Raw genomic sequence first — 18,666 nt, 5'->3', positions numbered from 1 at the left:
CCGCATCCTCCAATAGCGCTGGAGTAACGGTAGCGTGCCGCGCAAACTCGAGCCCCTCAGATCGCTTCGTGACCCTCACTGGGAGGAGAATGCGCCATCACAGACCTATCCGATTCCGATCCAGTATGAGATGCATTCGCGAAACAGGTGCCCTTGAACTGTAGTGTCTCTTTGGGAGGCGCTCGGGCAGCTGTTAGCAAATTTCACCCGACCTGTCTGAGTCCGTGCTCGCCCACCAGGTGAACCTACAAACACTTCTGTCCTGAACCTTCTATGTACCGGCTCCGCGGTCCTTAATAGGTCACAACCGTCCGCTATTGGACATCGACCATTCTTCATACACGCCACGATCATGCTGAGCTTATAAATACAAGAGAAAAATAATTATGATCCCAGGGGTTCCAGCCTAAAAAGTTCCAGTTTTGTATACATCGGATTTTTTTTTCTTTTTTAAATTAATCAAGTTTATTCATTTTGGAACGTAGATATATGCAAATTGTTCACGAAGCTGCGTCATAATAAATGTCGTGACGTTAGTTAAGAACATGCTCGTTGCTCGGTATTCGGATCAATAGTGTGTTATCAACGCAGCTGTGTAGGTGTTTACATGCGCGCAGCATTTAGTACTCGCGAAGCGGCGCTTCAATGAGGCCGTCTCCATTGATAACGTCGCGTCGCACTACTGCGCTGTGTTCCATTAAGGAAATGTGAACAATGCCCCTTCCTGATCTACTTAGGCGAGCTTCGAGCTATTTTCTCGGCATCGACTTCGACGACGAGGACCCACCTGATTACGTCGACAACGAAATACTATTCTGTAAGAATAACGTTTGCGTCCATCCTCCAACGATCGCGAGGCACGAATTAGATATCATACATCACCCCGGCTACTTGACTATCACGACTAAAGTGTTTACCGATCAGCACAATAACGCTAAACGTCCGACTTTGTTTTTGAATTGGATTCCGAACTCTACCCTTCGAAAATGTCCGTCTGCGGTTGAAACCAGTCCTAGCGATGAGCTCGGCTGTGTTGTCAACAAACCGACCGCTCCGAGGCAAATACCTTACACACAATCGCACAACGATTCGAACATATCGATAAAGAATGACATTGAAAATGCATTCTCTGATTCGTCGGAGACGACAAGCCTCAATTCTAATTCTGATAAACAGAGCCTAAAGTCTACCGACACTAGGTACACGCCGAACGATACGACGCAAGACGAGCTATCTTCCAGCTCTAAGCCAACAGTAAAATCAATTGATTCAGGAAAAGACAACGTGTTCAGCAGCTTCGAGAAGGAAGAATTGAAGAACGACGTGTTTATATATGATAAACACGTGAGATCTCAGTCTATGACCTCTGTGAACATTACAATCGCTAATCCGACTATAGAAAACGTTGATCTGACCCCTGATTCGCTGTCGAGCGACAGGTATATTAGGTCGCTATCGCTTAGCTCGTGTGACGAAGGTAATCCTAATTGGATGAGCACCCCCGAGTTCTTGGCGCTGAAACACAATTTGGTGTTTCCCGACAGCGTTCATAGCTCGCCGGTCCCACAGAGGCGAGCTCCGTTGAAATGTCGAAGGTGAATATTGTCGTGTGCTTACCTAATATTAATCGTAATGTATAGTGTTCGTGTGATCTTTTTTTTATTTTTTATTGTTTAGATGAGTGGACGAGCTCACAGCCCACCTGGTGTTAAGTGGTTACTGGAGCCCATAGACATCTACAACGTAAATGCGCCACCCACCATGAGATATAAGTTCTAAGGTCTCAGTATAGTTACAACGGCTGCCCCGACCTTCAAACCGAAACGCATTACTGCTTCACGGCAGAAATAGGCAGAGTGGTGGTACCTACCCGCGCGGACTCACAAGAGGTCCTACCACCAGTAAAATAAATAGTGATCATATAAATAGTAAGCTATTCCACAACCGCTAACTTCTTTAACGATTATGTTTTTAATTTAGTTAAATAAGGACTAACCGCACTTTTGACTTCTGAGGCGGCATCACCTTTGACAAATCGGAAGTTTGTTAATTGGCACCTGGTATATTTTGAGTTTTTCAGAAACTTACATGTCTTTAACGTAACGTTATGAACGTTTATAAGTGATCATGTTTGAAAAGTATTATGTTATTAACTCTGGTAATGGCAGGGGCGGCAATAGCGGCGGCTCGTCTGCCTACGTAGGCTAATAATTTAGTTTATAATGCGATTTTGTTGAGTCCGAACTAAATAACAATCTGTGACGTATATAGCTAGTGATTTTATAGGTAATTTGAGTTATAGAAGTTAATATTAAAATAGGTAATTGCGCAGTTAGGAAACGCAAAACAATTATCCATTCGAACCCTGAAGTACCTACCTAGAAGCTTATCAATAAATTTAAATTATAATAGTAATAAACTGTAATCATCAAAAACTCGCGATAAAAATCCGATACTGAAAGAGAGAGAGAGTATTCTTTATTAATACACCAACAAAAGACACAAGCGAAGCGTGTTATTGTTCAGTTTATTGAAATTAACTTGAGATGAGTTAGTGCATTCATGATTACGTAAAATTGTGAGTTGTGATGTGCTCGTGGATCAGTGGTATCATGGTTAAAAATTAAAAAACAAACCTATCGTAATTTATTTATCATGTTTAATTTTGAAATAGCTTTGTTGAAACCTGGCACCTTTCAACGTCAAATATTAATTATTAAAAAAAAAAAACGCTTACATAGTGGAACCTTCCGTATTCGAGCTAATATTTCCATTTGTGCCATTTTGCCGAAACACACATACGAAATATTTGTTTATTTAAATACATATAAAATGCAAAGTTATTGCTTATTTATCGACGCCTAATTCAACCACCCCAGGAAAGCAATAAAATGCATTATTTATGACTAGAAAATATGTAAAGATTTTTCGAAATTCAATTCAAAGAGAAGAGAACTTCAGAGTTTCCTTTTATAGAATAGAACAATAAATCATCTGTAGCTTAATTAAAAGGAGTTTTTTTTAATAAAAATTATAATTAAAAGGCTTAATTAAAAAAGCTTAATCAAAAGGAGTATTTTTTTAAAAAAAATTAAAAATGGGATAGTGTCCGGTAAAAGTTAGTTTCTACATATAATAAACAGGGTGCGTTTACGTCTCTGACCACGATGATAGGTTTAGGTGTTTTCTAATATGATAGGATTGAAATTATATTCGAAGATTTGTTGCGCTATAGATTTTTGTACTGAATTATTAATATATACCGACGCGCATTATCTACGGACTCGATCTGAGGACAGGCGCGAGCAGCTTAAACTACACGTGATTCACAAAACGTGAATTTACTAAAGTCACAAGTATTTTTACTTATTTCATGAAACGTTTTCAAACGGCTTTCGTTTAACCTTTTATCATGGTTGGGAACGACATTTTAACACTCCACGTCATTTATATAGATGCGCACAGACATTTAGGCATCTTGAACTAGCATTCCTGCGGCAAACATTGCGCCTTCAGGAGAATTTCATTATTGCTTTCATATAACCCATATAATGTAATACCACTCGAATATTAAATAAGTAGAATCAGAATATTTCGATCATTAATATCCTCGACAAGACATTACAAAATGTGGGCTGTTCGAATTTGCATATTTCAAGAGGTCGTAACCCAGTTTGAATACTATAAATGAATAAATCTCATAACAACGGAACCATTGTATCTTTTTGTGATATAAATACCTACATGGGTTATAATGTGGTCCGCCGGTCGTGAGAGGTTTTAACGGGTTTTCTTTCAGTACTAATTTCACAGCAAAAAATTAATAAGATAGTGATACCTTCTTTTTTCCCCCCTTTCTATTCTGATAGCCTTGAGAGGCTATATCAGCGTTACCCTAGCGTGTAGGTGAACCCTGAGGATCGGAAATGCGACCCACTGAGAAGATCCGGCGAGAAACTCAGTGGCCTGTGTTTGTGGGTTAATTTACTTGCCGAGTTTTCGTCGCAAGCGACGGATTCGGCGAGGTCGAAACGCGGTGATTGAGGTGCCTAAAAGCACCGTTATTAGATCGGGAGGATCCGCAATGAGGTGCTTAGGGCAACGTTGATACCAATACCCCTAGACAACGACTCAAATAATTGATTTTTGTATTGTATGTAGCTGAAATATATTATACACAAATAAGTATAGTCCTATTTAAGTGAGAATGGCTTTCGTTTATTTGGTTTTCCTAATCGAATATTCAAACTTTAGATTTTCAGTAGATCTCTCCCAGATGCGTTCTCTGCGATTGTTTTTCAATGACGACAACTGCACGTGTGGGCAGTTGGTAGTGGCATCCCGAGAGTCTCAGTACAAGATTTTGCATTTCCATCACGGAGGCTTGGATCATCTGGCGCAGGTTCTACACCGATGGCATTCGCTGTTACACAATATAAAACTTACGCCAGGTTTGTTTTTAACACGGAAAATACATTTTGTGTCATTTATTGGGTTGGAATGAAGTTTGAATAATTCACTTTTTTTTTTTTTTTTCTTAGATGGGTGGAGGAGCTCACAGCCCACCTGGTGTTAAGTGGTTACTGGAGCCCATAGACATCTACGACGTAAATGCGCCACCCACCTTGAGATATACAAAAGGTCCTACCACCAGTAATTACGCAAATTATAATTTTTACGGGTTTGCTTTAATTACACGATGTTATTCCTTCACCGTGGAAGTCAATCGTGAACATTTGCTGAGTATGTATTTCTTTAGAAAAAATGGTACCCGCCTGGGATTCGAACACCGGTGCATCGTTCAACACGAATGCACAGGACCTCTTATCCTTTAGGCCACGGCGACTTCGCGGCCTAAAGGATAAGATTTCCGTAATAAGACATGTTTATTGTTGAGTTTAACTTTGAATAATTCACATCAAATATTTCAGGGTCCGAGGAACCGAATATGCCGTACCGACATTTCATGGTGTGCCGTCCGGAAGTGCAAAAGTCAGAGCAGCATCCGGAGGAAGGGAAATTGCCAAAGATAACACCAGAACTGTTCTACGGGAAACTCATGAACGGCAAAGGGGTTATCGAAGACGATCTTTTCTTAAGGAAATGCATCTTCTTCGGAGGTTTAGATAAAGAGCTGAGACGCGAAGTCTGGCCTTTCCTGTTACACTGCTATCCGTATAACTCGACGTATGAAGAGAGGGAAATTATCTTACAAATAAGAACGAAAGATTACGAAGAAATAACGAGGCGTAGACTTGAAAGGATGACTCCGGATCAGCACGTCATGTTTAGGAAAACAATACAATGCGTCGTCGAGAAGGATGTAGTGCGGACTGACAGAGGAAATCCTTTCTTCGCCGGCGAAAATAATTACAACGTTGAGATAATGAAGAATATATTACTGAACTATGCCGTATATAATCCAGTATTAGGGTAAGAGACCCTAATACCAAGACTTTAAGTAACATTTTTCAACAAAAATACACAGATAATTGTAATTTTGTAATATTGCAGTTACACGCAAGGTATGAGTGACCTATTGGCGCCGGTTCTGTGTGAAATAAAGTGCGAAGCGGAGGCTTTCTGGTGTTTCGTTGGTCTCATGCAGCGAGCTATATTCGTTTGTACGCCCACGGATAATGACATGGACAATAACCTTGTAAGTGAATATGTTATGAACTATATCTGTTCTTCGTGAGTAATTTAGTGACTGTAGAATTGCCAGAATCACTAATGTAACAATTAATCGATATAACGATTAATTTCATATTTATTCATCCTGTTGATCTGATCAAGATATTAGAGCGTAGTTCTAAAATGAAAAAAACGTTCAAAAATTCGGCTACATACAAACCGGCATACATTCATACCGAGCTAATGAAAAGCTTTTTTACCTAATCGTTGGTAGCCTATGGAGTTATTAGAATTAGGCGCAAATGGGTAGGTGAGCTTACGGGCTCAACTTGAAAGAATTTGCTAACACTAGCCCTAGCCCTAGCAAGTTTCGCTGAATCTACTACCGAATTGGAATCGCGACCCACTATGAAGATCCAGTGTGAAACTGAGTGGCTTGGTGGCTTGGCATCGAAATCCGGGATGAAAAGCGTGTTCAAAGATTTTTTTATTGCCCTTGTAGGCAGTCGAGCATACGGCCCACCTGATGGTGAGTGGTTACCGTCGCCCATGGACTTCAGCAATGCTAGGGGCAGAGCCAAGCCGCTGCCTACCGAAGAGCTATAAATGTAATATTAACATAATTTTTTCTATGATAAGTATTCAAATTTTTCAGAGTTTTCTCCGTGAATTGATCAGAATAATGTTACCTCACTTCTACAAGCATTTGGAGAAACACGTTGACGCAATGGAATTACTATTTTGTCACCGGTGGATACTTTTGTAAGTGCTTAAGCTTTATGTAATACCTATATGTACATCTTTTATACTAAAATACTATTAAATTGTTGCGTTTAAGCAAAACGAGCGAAGATTAAATATAAATATAGTTTTGCCAGTGTCGCAATTCGAACACGAAGCATGTTGCTGATAACTTTATTTCTGTAATCTGACGAAGCATGTTGCGGATAATAACATGTAGTACTTTTAGGTTAGGAATATTGTGTTCTTTTTTTTTTATAATAAATAAATTATTAAAGAAATTAATTTTCAAAAAAAATTCGAACACAATCACTGAAACGACAAGTTTCTTAATCATTTTGTATTTGTTATTTGTAATTGAATGAATATAGGGAAAGCGACTGTTTCTAATTTTTTATTTATTTATAACACCAAAGCTGTCAGCATTAGCTACTAAAAATGTTTGCCTTATAACAACAATCATGGCAACATTATTGTACATGAGCAGATAAGTTCATGACCAATCTAAAGTTAAGCAGCTACCGGAATCTGTAGACATAGACGTGTGATAGCCGTTCTACATTATATTCAAAATATTCCGATATTACTTTTGTAAGTGGTTTTACTAGTAAAAAAAACAAAACCTTTATTAATTTATTCAATTCAATACAAAGTCAGGCTTACAGTTTGCACCAAAACGACTAACTCGTTAACAAAAAAAAACATTATTAAAATTATTAAGTATTATTATTATGCTAAAAATAATATTATTTTAGACAAAAGTATTCCCCAACTATCGGCAAACACGTCAGCATCCTGGATTTCGGACAGAAATTCGTTTAAAAGCGCAATTGCCCTGACCGTTGGACAGTTCCTAGCTGTAGGGGTCCTCAGTCCCGCCAATGCCGCGCATACTGTTGCGGGACGAATAGTGTCATTTGCGGCAGTGTCAAGGGATTGCTGACTATTAATTATTTTTCTTATTTACAGATGTTTCAAACGCGAATTCACCGAGGCCGTAGCCCTTCGTATGTGGGAGGCTTGCTGGGCCAACTATCAGACGGATTACTTTCATCTGTTCCTGTGCTTGGCTATTGTAGCCGTTTACGCTGATGACGTCATAGCACAAGATCTCAATACCGACGAAATGCTGTTGCATTTTAGTTCTTTAGGTATGTTTCGACGTCGCCCAAAACACGTCATTGCCGATCCTCCCGATCTATTAACGGTACTTTTAGGTACCACAACCACCGGTCACCGTCCTCGTCGAGCCCGTCGCTTGCGACGACTGGCTCTACGAGCGAATTAACCCATAGACACAGCCCACTGAGTTTCTCGCCGGGTCTTCTCAGTGGGTCGCGTTTCCGATCCGGTGGTAGATTCTGCGAAGCACTGCTCTTGCTAGGGCCAGTGTTAGCGACACTTCCGATTTGAGCTCCATGAGCTCACCTACATGTTAGGGTGAAGCTGAAATAGCCTCTCAAGGCTATCAGCATAAGTTAAAAAAAAGTATGTTGATGTCTTTGTTTTAGTGAAATAAAAGCAAAATCATCGTGCTTCTTTTGCATTAATACCAAAAACGAATTCTTGAAACTAGACATCAGCTTTCGTAGATAACAGGTAGTGTTGTGAAACTAAATTATTATTAGAATACCGCGTATTCTAATAATAATTATCTAATAATAATCAGGGAACTGCAATTATCAATTTAAGAAATATCTTTAAACTTCTGATATTTTATCCGCAATTAAAAACTTTCTTAGCACAATTTTTATATTTGAGAAAGACGTCCGTACGAAGTCGTCGTGACCTAAATGATAAAACGCCCGGAGTACAATTACTCCTAACGATCAATTCAGCTATACTCGTGTTCAAATCCCATTTGAAGGTAGAAATAAATTCTAACGAATTAAGTTTCCTCTGCGTTCTATCCTTTGCGACACGAGCGTGTCTACCTTCTTCTAATGTTTCATTTATACTATCACTGACCTCTAGTGTGTGTTCAATAATCTATTTAAAAAAATGTCGCTTTTATCTTTGTTAACGAGCGTAAAAACAGAGCAATTTACCTATCTTTGAATAATAATCATAATTCCGTTGTTTTTCAGCCATGTACATGGATGGGCGTTTGATACTTCGCAAAGCTCGTGGTCTGCTTTACCAGTTCAGGCAGTTAGTAAGGATCCCTTGTACCCTCGCTGGAATGTGCCAACGATGTGGCCCTGGCATTTGGGATTCCACACATCGGCCTAGCGTAGAGTGCACTGGGGCTCACGATATATGCAAATTTGATGTACAGTGAGAATTTGGGTAACGATATGTAAATTAAACATTGTTTTAGGTTTTTTTTTATTATTTTTTTCAATTATCTATCTACTATATCTTCTATCTATCTTGAAGTCGTCGTGGCCTAAACGATAAGACGTCCGATGCATTCGTATCTTGCGATGCAACGGTGTTCGAGTCCCGCAGGCGGATACAATTTTTTCTAATGAAATACGTTATGTACAAATGTCCACGATTGACTTCCGCGGTGGAGGAATAACATCGTGTAATAAAAAATCAAACCCGAACATTATAATTTGCGTAATTACTGGTGGTAGGACATCTTGTGCGTCCGCGCGGGTAGGTACCACCTTCCTGCCTATTTCTGCCGTGAAGCAGTAATGCGTTTCAGTTTGAAGAGCGGGGCAGCCGTTGTAACTATACTGAGACCTTAGAGCTTATAACTCAATATGGGTGGCGGCATTTATGTTGTAGTTATCTATGGTCACCGGTAACCACTTAACACCAGGTGGGCCGCGAACAATTAGTTGTTAGAGTTTTCTTTTTGTTCCTTGGGCAGCGCGTCAAGAGTAGATAAGTCCTTCTTTTCTAAAATTCAAATTTCAAGCCCTTTGTTGTCTCGGTTAAATATTTATGATAAAAAAAAATATTTATTAAATTATTGATGTATGTAATCAATGGAGATACGGTGTTATTGTCAGTATTGTTCAATTTTGTAGATACCTAGTTCAATCAGATTTGAATAATGCAAAAACATTATTAGTTTTTGAGGAAAACAAAAGATTGCTTTCAAAATAACATTTCACAAATATAGAAAATATCAATTATTAAAGAATCGGCTTTAGTGCTTTTAATGTTGAAAAAAAACGTATAAACCATAATAAACAACTGCATAGTACTTATTGATAGTTAATTTTCTACAGACCTACTTTGTTAATAATGGAAAATTTCAAAGTACAGTAGTCCCCCTCATAACACGGTACTCTTATAACGCATTTTCGTATTACGCGATTTCGGTCCCTCGTATAACACGCGAATTCCCCTATAAAACGCGGAGATTTCACACGTTATATTTCTGTACTGTGAAATTTATAATGATTTGTACATTTCATAATTAATTTCGCGTACCTTTGCACATTGTGTCAATTGTGTTGTTATAAAATTGAATGAAAATGATTTATTTAATTTCTATTCCTAGTTTTTGAATTCTAAAAACATTAATTATATTTAATATTTTTGTATATACACATATTAAAATTTGTACATAATATGGAGTTATATGGGGTCATACAACCGCGTTATGCGAGAATACGTCTACAATGCGTTTCCTATAATGCGGAACCAACTTACCGTGTTATAAGGGGAAATACTGAATGTATTGAAATTTATTTTTCATAGCCCAAAGATTGACTGATAATTTTGGTAACTTGTTGTACAAATTTGCAAGTACAAAAGTTCAAGGAAGAAATTTAATGTTTTTTCAATCACTTAACCTAATGTGTCTTTGTCCGAAATGGCATATCAACAAACAAATTCTAGAAGATTTCAATATTTGAAAATTATTATTACATAATCTATTTATTTACAAAATCTAAATAATTTAAAATATACATCAATTAACACGACGTACCGCGGGTATGACATATTAAATTACTATTGCTATGATGTTTAATTAATGAAAGTGTTACTTAGGTTGAGTTTTAGAATTTAGTTTAAAAAATCATATTATAATATTTATTTTAAAATCAAGCGGTCAGTAGAGTCCATTGAGATGCAATAATTGCCACCTTATAACGTGATATGGTATATGGTATAATCAATCGCATAGAAATAACAATTTTACGGACTTTTCGCCAAATAAGGTTAGGATGTAGCAACCCTACGAGCTGAGCACATTCTGCCACCATTACAAAAAGGTGATTTTTTATATAAGATGAGAGTTTGAGTAGGAAGCTTAGGTGAATATAGTAATTCGTGGCCTAGACCGCATCATCCTATTTCAGTTCTTGCCCAGGATGCAGAAAACATTACTAAAGATTCATGGCATCTACCGTAACAGAGTTTATCCCCGTAGTGACCATGTAACTAGATCGGCTCGTGGGGTTTGTCAGCCTAACTATACAGCAATCAAAATATTTAGTTTGTACGGAAGATGTGCAAATAGTATTAAAATGGTAGGAGAGTTGCCATTATGAGCTCGTAATCGCATAGGTAGGTATCCGTGTTTCCTAACCTAAAATAATACCAGTGAACTACATACTTCTAATAGGGTAAAATCGTCTGACTTAAAAATATCTATATTAACTACAAACCTACGTTCAATAACTCGTTGATGGAATACAACGATCCATTCACGATGTATATCTGTTGTATAAGTACCTGTTAAACCTACCTGTTAAATTATTGACTAAACAAAAAATTCTTTGGCATATTATTTGAGAGGAACAGAGACTAGTTGTTTGACCGTTTTACGATTTTGAATCACACCATATTCAAGAATTAGGTACGTTTTTGAACAGTGTGATGGTGATTTATTTAGAAAAAAAAAGTAATAAAAAGCGCTACTGGCGGTACCTACTTAAAGCTACAATGTGATAAATAACAAACAAAATGCACGTAACGGATTTTCAGTGCAAAATCAAAATTTTGTAATCTCTTTTTATACTTTATTTGCTGCTTATTCAAGTTTCTTTGTAATTAAGCAAAAAGCATACATGTGAATATAGGCATTTTGTTAATTTTCGTAATACCGAATTATGTTTTCGCGCATTGAGAATAGTAGGCAGCGTGTATATTCTGTGATATATTGGGATCTGCTTTTGTTATAAATGTGAATTAAGGTGTAAACGTTGGTGACAATTCTGCATTGACATAAATATCAATCATATCTATAGTAATAAAGCATTAATTGAGCTACAATTGTTTCATTTACTGAATTATATTACCAATTAACACTACACAACAACTATGGGAACCAACATGAAATTCATTCGTTCGTAACCCCAAGAAACAGAGATACCGACCGCATATACCTATATCTTATCTATGTCGACCGCCTTGCATAAATCAGCCCGTCTCACCACTACCCTACTTTGGAATTTTATTCTGCGGTAGTAGTATTTTTTCACCTTAGTTTAAGAGTAAGACAGCCTATAATTGAAACTCAAATCGAAGGCGATTCGTTTTCAAAACGTTCGTTTCATTCTCAAAGCCAAAACTGTAATCATAAATTGGGGATTCCAAAACTACTTTGGGCAAGAGACCTCATTATATAAAATAAGCTGATACAGCCACCAAATTACTTTAAGAAGTCTATCTTTAGTATTTTCCTATCGATAGATATCCTTACTAATTTAAAAACTTCGCAGTTGGTTAGGTTCTTGTGTGTGTAAGTAGTCAATATCAGTCTCTTTATGAATATTAATTTTATAAGCTATGCATACTTAAATATCGTTATACTAAATAATTGGTTCATATTTCCTGAATAAGTCGTCAGGTTAAAAGGCCCGGTGCATTCGAGTCAAGCGATGCAACTGGGTCTGTATACGAATCCCTCAGACAGATACCATTTTTTCTAATGAAAACGTACTTAAAAATGTTCACGCTTGGTTTCTACAGTGAAGGAATAGCATCGTGTAGGTAATTAATAAAAATCAAATGTGCAAAAATAATAATTTGCGTAGTGAATGTTGGTAGGACGTCTTCGTTCGCACGGATAAGTGCCACCATCCTGTCTATTTCTGCCGTGAAGCAGTTTATATCTACAGTCTTATTACTTCTATACTTGCAGTACTATTTTCATTCTTCAAATACCGTATTGATCAAAATAGATTTGTACCTACTGATACGTGACTACGAAAACTGTCAATATGAAACGTCGAAAATTGTAATAGCTACTTTATGTACGTGTTGAATAAAGACGAGATTAAACCGCAATATAAACTTGTTCTTACTATTTACATCTTCTAATATTTAATTGACTATAATTTTTTGTTGTTTTTACTAAACTAGTGCGCATACTTTCACTGTTATTTTTGTCCGGTAAGTTACCAGTGCACATTAATACGTTCAAATCTTTGTTAAGAGACCTAAACCGATTGTCATCGAATGCAAACAAGCTTACGGCCCACCTAATAGAAGTCATCTGTATCGTCCCTAAACACTGTAATGGCACAATAATCTTCGAAACTCGGTTTTCAAGACCTTAAACTGCCGGTAACTTAATCGTTCTAGAAACACCAAAAATTCGTACATACGTAATCACGTCGTATTATATGCATAAATAATACACATAATATGAAATAATAATATGTACCTAGTAATATGAATATATGCATTGATTTACATACCTATACCTACTTATATTTCAACTTTCTGAATCTAATGCCGGCCACTCACATGCGCGTGAACATTTGTACATTGTACGAATGTTCGCGCGTATGTGAAGGGCCGTCAGACATTCATTCGCAAACTTAGCGGCTGTGCAAATGGGTTCGGTATTCAATTTGCGAACCCGTTTGCGCTTACTCCTACCCTTGTGTACGAATATCTCACGAATTTCTCTTCTTTTTTAATTCGCCAATAGAACATTGAATAGAAAGATAGTTTTTAATTCTTTCCCAGGCGACATTAACGGCCTTTCCGTTTTTAAGGGATTTCTTTTGAGGGTCCCACATGGTCGATTCATTTTGCAGGAGTTCAATGAACTCCATCACCTTGGTGTTGTTCCAATCCATGATGAAGGTACGCTACACAGTAGATGTCACGAACTATGAAAATGGCGAAACGTCCTTTACCTTTGCAACCGCGGGCGCAACTGGTCACACGAATGTGGGAGACTAAACGAATGATCGCGGTTCTCGCGCTTTGATGTCCATTAATAAACCGACACAGCTTGGAAAACCGCGAATGCAGCGAAAACTTTGCATAATCATTTGCAAATGTCGTCCTACACTTGCGGGTTTGCGTATTCGTGCGAATGTGAGTGACCGGTATAAGCGTTTAAATTCGATCGTGTTGACTTGTTGAGTGAACATGACGTTTAACTTTTTATCTCTTTAAATCGTTTATCTTTAGGTTATAATGATCATGTTTGTCCTTTTTATATTGATAGCGGCATTCTCCGCCAAGCAAGTTGCAAGCCAAGAATTATCTACCCCTACCAATATTATTATGGCTTTACCTAAAACAATGAGGGCTGTAGGATTGTACAAATACCTGCCAATTGCAGATGTAAACAGTCTCATCGATTTGGAAGTGAATTTGCCGGTTTTAAAGGAAAAAGACGTTTTAGTGGAGGTTAAGGCGATCGCAGTGAATCCTATAGATGCAAAACAACGCGCTCCGAAACCAAATGTCGAGACTACACCGAGGATCTTGGGATGGGACGGCGCCGGCGTCGTTGTCGCCAAAGGCCAGAGTGCTAAGACATTCAATATAGGAGATGAAGTATTTTTCACTGGTGATCATAGACGAAACGGCTCAAATGCACAGTACGTAGCCTTAGACGAAGTTTTAGTTGGAACAAAACCGAAAAAACTAACATTTGAGCAGGCAGCAGCCATGCCTCTGACTTCAGTCACTGCTTATGAATGCATCTACGATCGACTTTTAATCTCTAGCAAAGATAAAGGGCGTACTCTGCTTATAATTAATAGTGCTGGTGGTGTTGGTTCAGTAGCATCACAGATGGCAAAGAATTTGGGATTAAAAGTGATTGGAACAGCTTCACGTCCAGAAACACAAGAGTTCAGTCTTCAGCATGGAACAGACATTGTTCTTAATCACACACAAGATTTGATTCCACAACTAGTAGCCCAAGGGCATGGAAATGGAGTAGATTTTATCTTAGTTAATTATGATCCGTTCCCATACTGGGATACTTTAATGAAAGCTATCAAACCTCAAGGTAGGATTTGTTTGATAGTCGACAGTAGTGGTTTAGTAGACTTGAGGCCCTTGAAAGATAAAAGCGTTACTCTTGTGTCTGAAATGATGTTTACAAGAATAAAGTATGATACAGAGGATAAGATCAGACATCATCAAATATTAGAGCAAATTTCAAAATGGCTTGACAAAGGTGAATTGAAACACACATTGACAAATACTCTGTCACCCATTAATGCAGCCAATTTAAGAGAGGCCCACAGACTAATTGAGCAACAAGGGATGATCGGGAAATTGGTTTTGAGTGGCTTTTAGACAAAACTGAGGAAAATTAATAAATTAAACATGAATATAAATACTGAATTTATTTATTATTTCCAAAAGGAGTAAATGATTGGCTAAGAATACTAGGGTCAAACTTTTGACCTTTAAATGGAGAACCATCAGCATTCCAAGCTTTCTTCAATATCTCAATGTTTCTTATTTCATCACTAGTAGGTAGGCCTTTCATTTTCTGTTCTTGGTTCCATTGAAGCTCTTTTATCTAAAAGATCCATCTTTCGAGTTTTTAATATTATTAAATAATGCCCAGCTTAAATTATCCTATTTCAATGTTTGTTTCATAGTTTCTGTTAATATATTGGGTAGATAATTCATAATATGATTTTTTATGTATGACCAACTTCTAAGTTACTGATAGAACACCTGTTGCATATAGACAAGGTTCATTGTCAACTGGTGCATGTGACAACTTACCAACAGGTCTGTTACCTACCTGCAATAAAAACTATTCATTTTATAGGTAACTAACTGGGAAACTAGGATAATGGATAACATGCACTACAATAACATTTTTAATATTGTTAAGTAAAAAAATTAAGTCACAAGTTATGCAGTTTTCAAAATGTACCTTATCAATGTGATCATCTGGGAGTTCATGTAAGGGCCTTGAGCAGTCTATCTTTGATAAATCAATGTCTTCTTCGCCAATCAAAAGCTTTGACCACCATTGCTCGCGGACTTTTTCTGTTACAAATTAAGTATTACCCTTGTAATTAATACTACAAGGTGTATTTTGTAAAACTTAAAAAAAGTTTTCCACCATTTTTCATTTTGCACTTTATGGCTTAAGTCCTGAATGTATGTAGATTTCTAGAAAATCTAATGGTTTTTTTTATAGAAACTAGCTCTGTACTTCTATTCAACAGTCAATAATTAACATATATTTTTACTGAAACATTATGTTTATAAAATAGCACTTATTATAGTATGATTAAAATTTTTTGTGAGTACAAAAATAGATGAGCTTGGATTTTATGCCAGTTGTTATTGGTTGAATTTTATTTTTTCTCACCACTCAATGCCCATCTGTCGTGGAGTGTACTAGAGCCCACGAACAGCAACAACACAAATTCCATCACCAACCTTGAGACAGGCAACCTTGGCTCAGTTCTATAGTATAATGGCTATCTCATCCTATAACCTCATACCTTTAGAGCAGCAGAAATAAGCAGAGTGGTAGTATCTATCCGTACATGCTCACAAGATACTATTAATAAATATACATATAGCTTATAATGTCCATAAAAACCACAATTCCACTATATAGCTTCGGTCATGAGGTGAATGTTGCAAATGTTGTAGTATCAGTTATTTCACATTAAAAATTATTTGGGTGCAGATACAATCATAAGTATGGTAATCGCCAATACTTACTCAAAATCGGCACTGCCTCTCACATTGCTTTAATCAACAAATGTATTCAACTAGCATTACTAGAACTATTATGTGCCACATCACTGAATTTTGTGACTCTTGCTAAGCCTATATTGGTGAATAGCCAATTACTGTTGAAAACATTGACTAAAAATTATTTGATATTCATTTGTTTATGATTAGTAATATAAAATTACCCAGATGCATCAACAATCGTCCCTCGCTAAGACTCCAGAAACTATCACTGGTCTTAATCTTGAACAGCAGAGAGTCCTTAACAATTACATCACCGTTCTGTCGACATACATAAATATCTCCAGGATTTATAGCAACTTTTAGGTCTTTTGAAGATTTTATATCTGGTGGAAGTTTTACAGTTACATCTGAAACAAAAAAGAAAATTCGCTTCTGTTGATTTGTTTTACATTGCATTTTGTTTGTTTGAAATTTTAATAAATTATTTCGATTAGTATTTTAGGGTGTATTTTTAAAATATACCAAGATCCATTAGAGTTTGCGCCCACGAGTAATTTTCTCTGTCCGCTCCATTGTAGCACTCGCTTCTCTTCTGTATTGGTATTACTGGAGGCTTGTACTCTTCAGGCTGACTCGAAACTGCTTCCCTTACTTGATGTTCAGATGTTAGGACATCTTGTTCTCCACTTGCCTCGAGGTCCGCCGAAGTATCTTCACTAGCAATTACTTCGACCTCTTGAGCAACTGTCGAGCACATGATCTCGTTGTTTAAATCAGTGTGCTTGTGCGGCTCCTTCACGTTTTTGGGGTCGCATGTCCGGAGAACTTTAATAACCAGTTCTTCAGCAACTCCCGGCGGAAAACCTATGTTTTCGTACTGGCCATCCGGTACATAATAGAAATCGGTGCTGTGGATAATTAAAAATATAAATTTATATTTTTAATTATTACATTAGGGTACGTTTTAAAAATATTTTTTACCGTCTTGCTAAAAAATTAAAAATTGCCGATAGAAAACCCAAGATAGATTTTTCATTAACTAAAATATTTGATAAAATATCGTCGTATTGGCTAAATTCGTTCGCGGATGACATTTTTTACAGTATTCTTTATGAATTCTTCCACATTCGAAATATATTAAAGGATTAGTTCATTACAAAGATGAAAAAAGACATAAAATATTTTATTTCAAATATTTGTTTTTTTTTAAGAGATTTTATGACCTGGTAACGAAGACTTTTAAGTCAAGTCTTATTTTAATTTATAATCTTATTTTTATGAAAAATGATAATATGGGCTGAAATGAAATGAAACGAGATGAGATAATATGGGATAAAATATATTCTCAGTAAAATGATGGTCATTTACTGAGAATTTTTGGAGGATTCCGAGACGTTACGTCCAGCGGCTTTGTTTCATTTTCCCACATTTGTGCACTTTGCCAGATATTAAACAGTTAATAAACCACCGTTATTACACATTTAAACCTAAAGGAACTCTAAATAGAAAAATAAAACAAATCACACAACTTCACCTCTCGCGTTCCCGCCAAAAATCCTATTTTTTTTTATGATCTGGTATCTGAGACCTTTAGGTCACGTTTTATTTTAATTTATATTCTTATTTTTATGAAAAATTAAAAGTGAAGTTGTGTACGTTTTTTTAATTTTTTTAATGCTTAGATGGGTGGACGAACACACAGCCCACCTGGTGTTAAGTGGTTACTGGAGCCCATAGACATCCAACGTAAATACGCCACCCACCTTGATATATAAGTTCTAAGGTCTCAAGTATAGTTACAACGGCTGCCCCACCCTTCAAACCGAAACGCATTACTGCTTCACGGCAGAAATAGGCAGGGCAGTGGTACCCACCCACGCGGACTCTCAAGAGGTCCTACCACCAGTAATTATGCAAATTATAATTTTGCAGGTTTCATTTTTATTACACGGTGTTATTCCTTCACCGTAGAAATCAATCGTGAACATTTGTTGAGTACGTATTTCATTAGAGAAATTGGTACCCGCCTGAGATTCGAACATCGGTGCATCGCTCAACACGAATGCTCTGGACTTGTCTTATCCGTTAGGCCACGACGACTTCAAGATTTGTTTTATTTTGTCTATTTCGTGTTTTTTCAGGTTTAAATCTGTAATAGCGGTGGTTTATTAATTATTTATTAACTGAAAGTGTACAAATGTGGGAAAATAAAACAAAGCCGCTGGACGTAACTTCTCGAGATCCTTCAAAAAGTTCACAAGTCTTATAAATGTAAGAAAGTGTTACTGTGATAGCTATGGCAGTTTAAATGAGTTTTCATAGGATATATCAAATAAATCTTTTTTACGGGTAAGAGTAGCTCACGGGCTCAGCCTGCTTAAATATGGTATGAATAAAATTCTATTTATATTCTAAGTACCAAGTAGGTATTGTAAGGTTTGTTGAGAA

The 18,666-nt window shown here is 36.9% G+C and overlaps 3 protein-coding genes across 4 annotated transcripts; 2 read left to right on the top strand and 1 right to left on the bottom strand.

Annotated features, from left to right (window-relative positions):
• The first annotated feature begins 518 nt into the window (after nt 1-518).
• On the top strand, nt 519-8,706 carry LOC101740217 (TBC1 domain family member 16). Its single transcript, XM_004921975.5, has 7 exons — nt 519-1,595; nt 4,255-4,451; nt 4,932-5,433; nt 5,515-5,659; nt 6,290-6,396; nt 7,345-7,526; nt 8,463-8,706. Exons 1-7 carry the CDS (start codon nt 715-717, stop codon nt 8,654-8,656), a joined length of 2,208 nt encoding a protein of 735 aa, XP_004922032.1. The 5' UTR covers nt 519-714; the 3' UTR covers nt 8,657-8,706.
• A 4,726-nt stretch (nt 8,707-13,432) lies between these two features.
• LOC101739568 (zinc-type alcohol dehydrogenase-like protein SERP1785) lies at nt 13,433-14,882 on the top strand. The gene has a single exon (XM_012690879.4). The coding sequence runs from the start codon at nt 13,723-13,725 to the stop codon at nt 14,839-14,841; it is 1,119 nt and encodes a 372-aa protein (XP_012546333.1). The 5' UTR covers nt 13,433-13,722; the 3' UTR covers nt 14,842-14,882.
• Nucleotides 14,879-17,438, bottom strand: LOC101739345 (nudC domain-containing protein 3). 2 transcript variants are annotated; one of them, XM_004921887.3, is made up of 5 exons: nt 17,200-17,438; nt 16,741-17,126; nt 16,440-16,625; nt 15,437-15,552; nt 14,879-15,301 (listed from the first exon to the last, which is right to left on the bottom strand). In XM_004921887.3, the coding sequence occupies exons 1-5, from the start codon at nt 17,310-17,312 to the stop codon at nt 15,212-15,214; spliced, it is 891 nt and encodes a 296-aa protein (XP_004921944.1). In that variant the 5' UTR covers nt 17,313-17,438; the 3' UTR covers nt 14,879-15,211. The 2 variants fall into 2 exon arrangements, with proteins under 2 accessions (XP_004921944.1, XP_004921943.1); XM_004921886.4 differs by having other exon boundaries at nt 14,879-15,070.
• Between the last annotated feature and the right edge of the window lie 1,228 nt (nt 17,439-18,666).

The sequence above is a fragment of the Bombyx mori genome, chromosome 17 (genome assembly GCF_030269925.1).
Source record: "Bombyx mori chromosome 17, ASM3026992v2".
In the NCBI taxonomy this organism is placed as follows: domain Eukaryota; kingdom Metazoa; phylum Arthropoda; class Insecta; order Lepidoptera; family Bombycidae; genus Bombyx; species Bombyx mori.
This window is presented reverse-complemented; position numbering and strand designations above follow the sequence as displayed.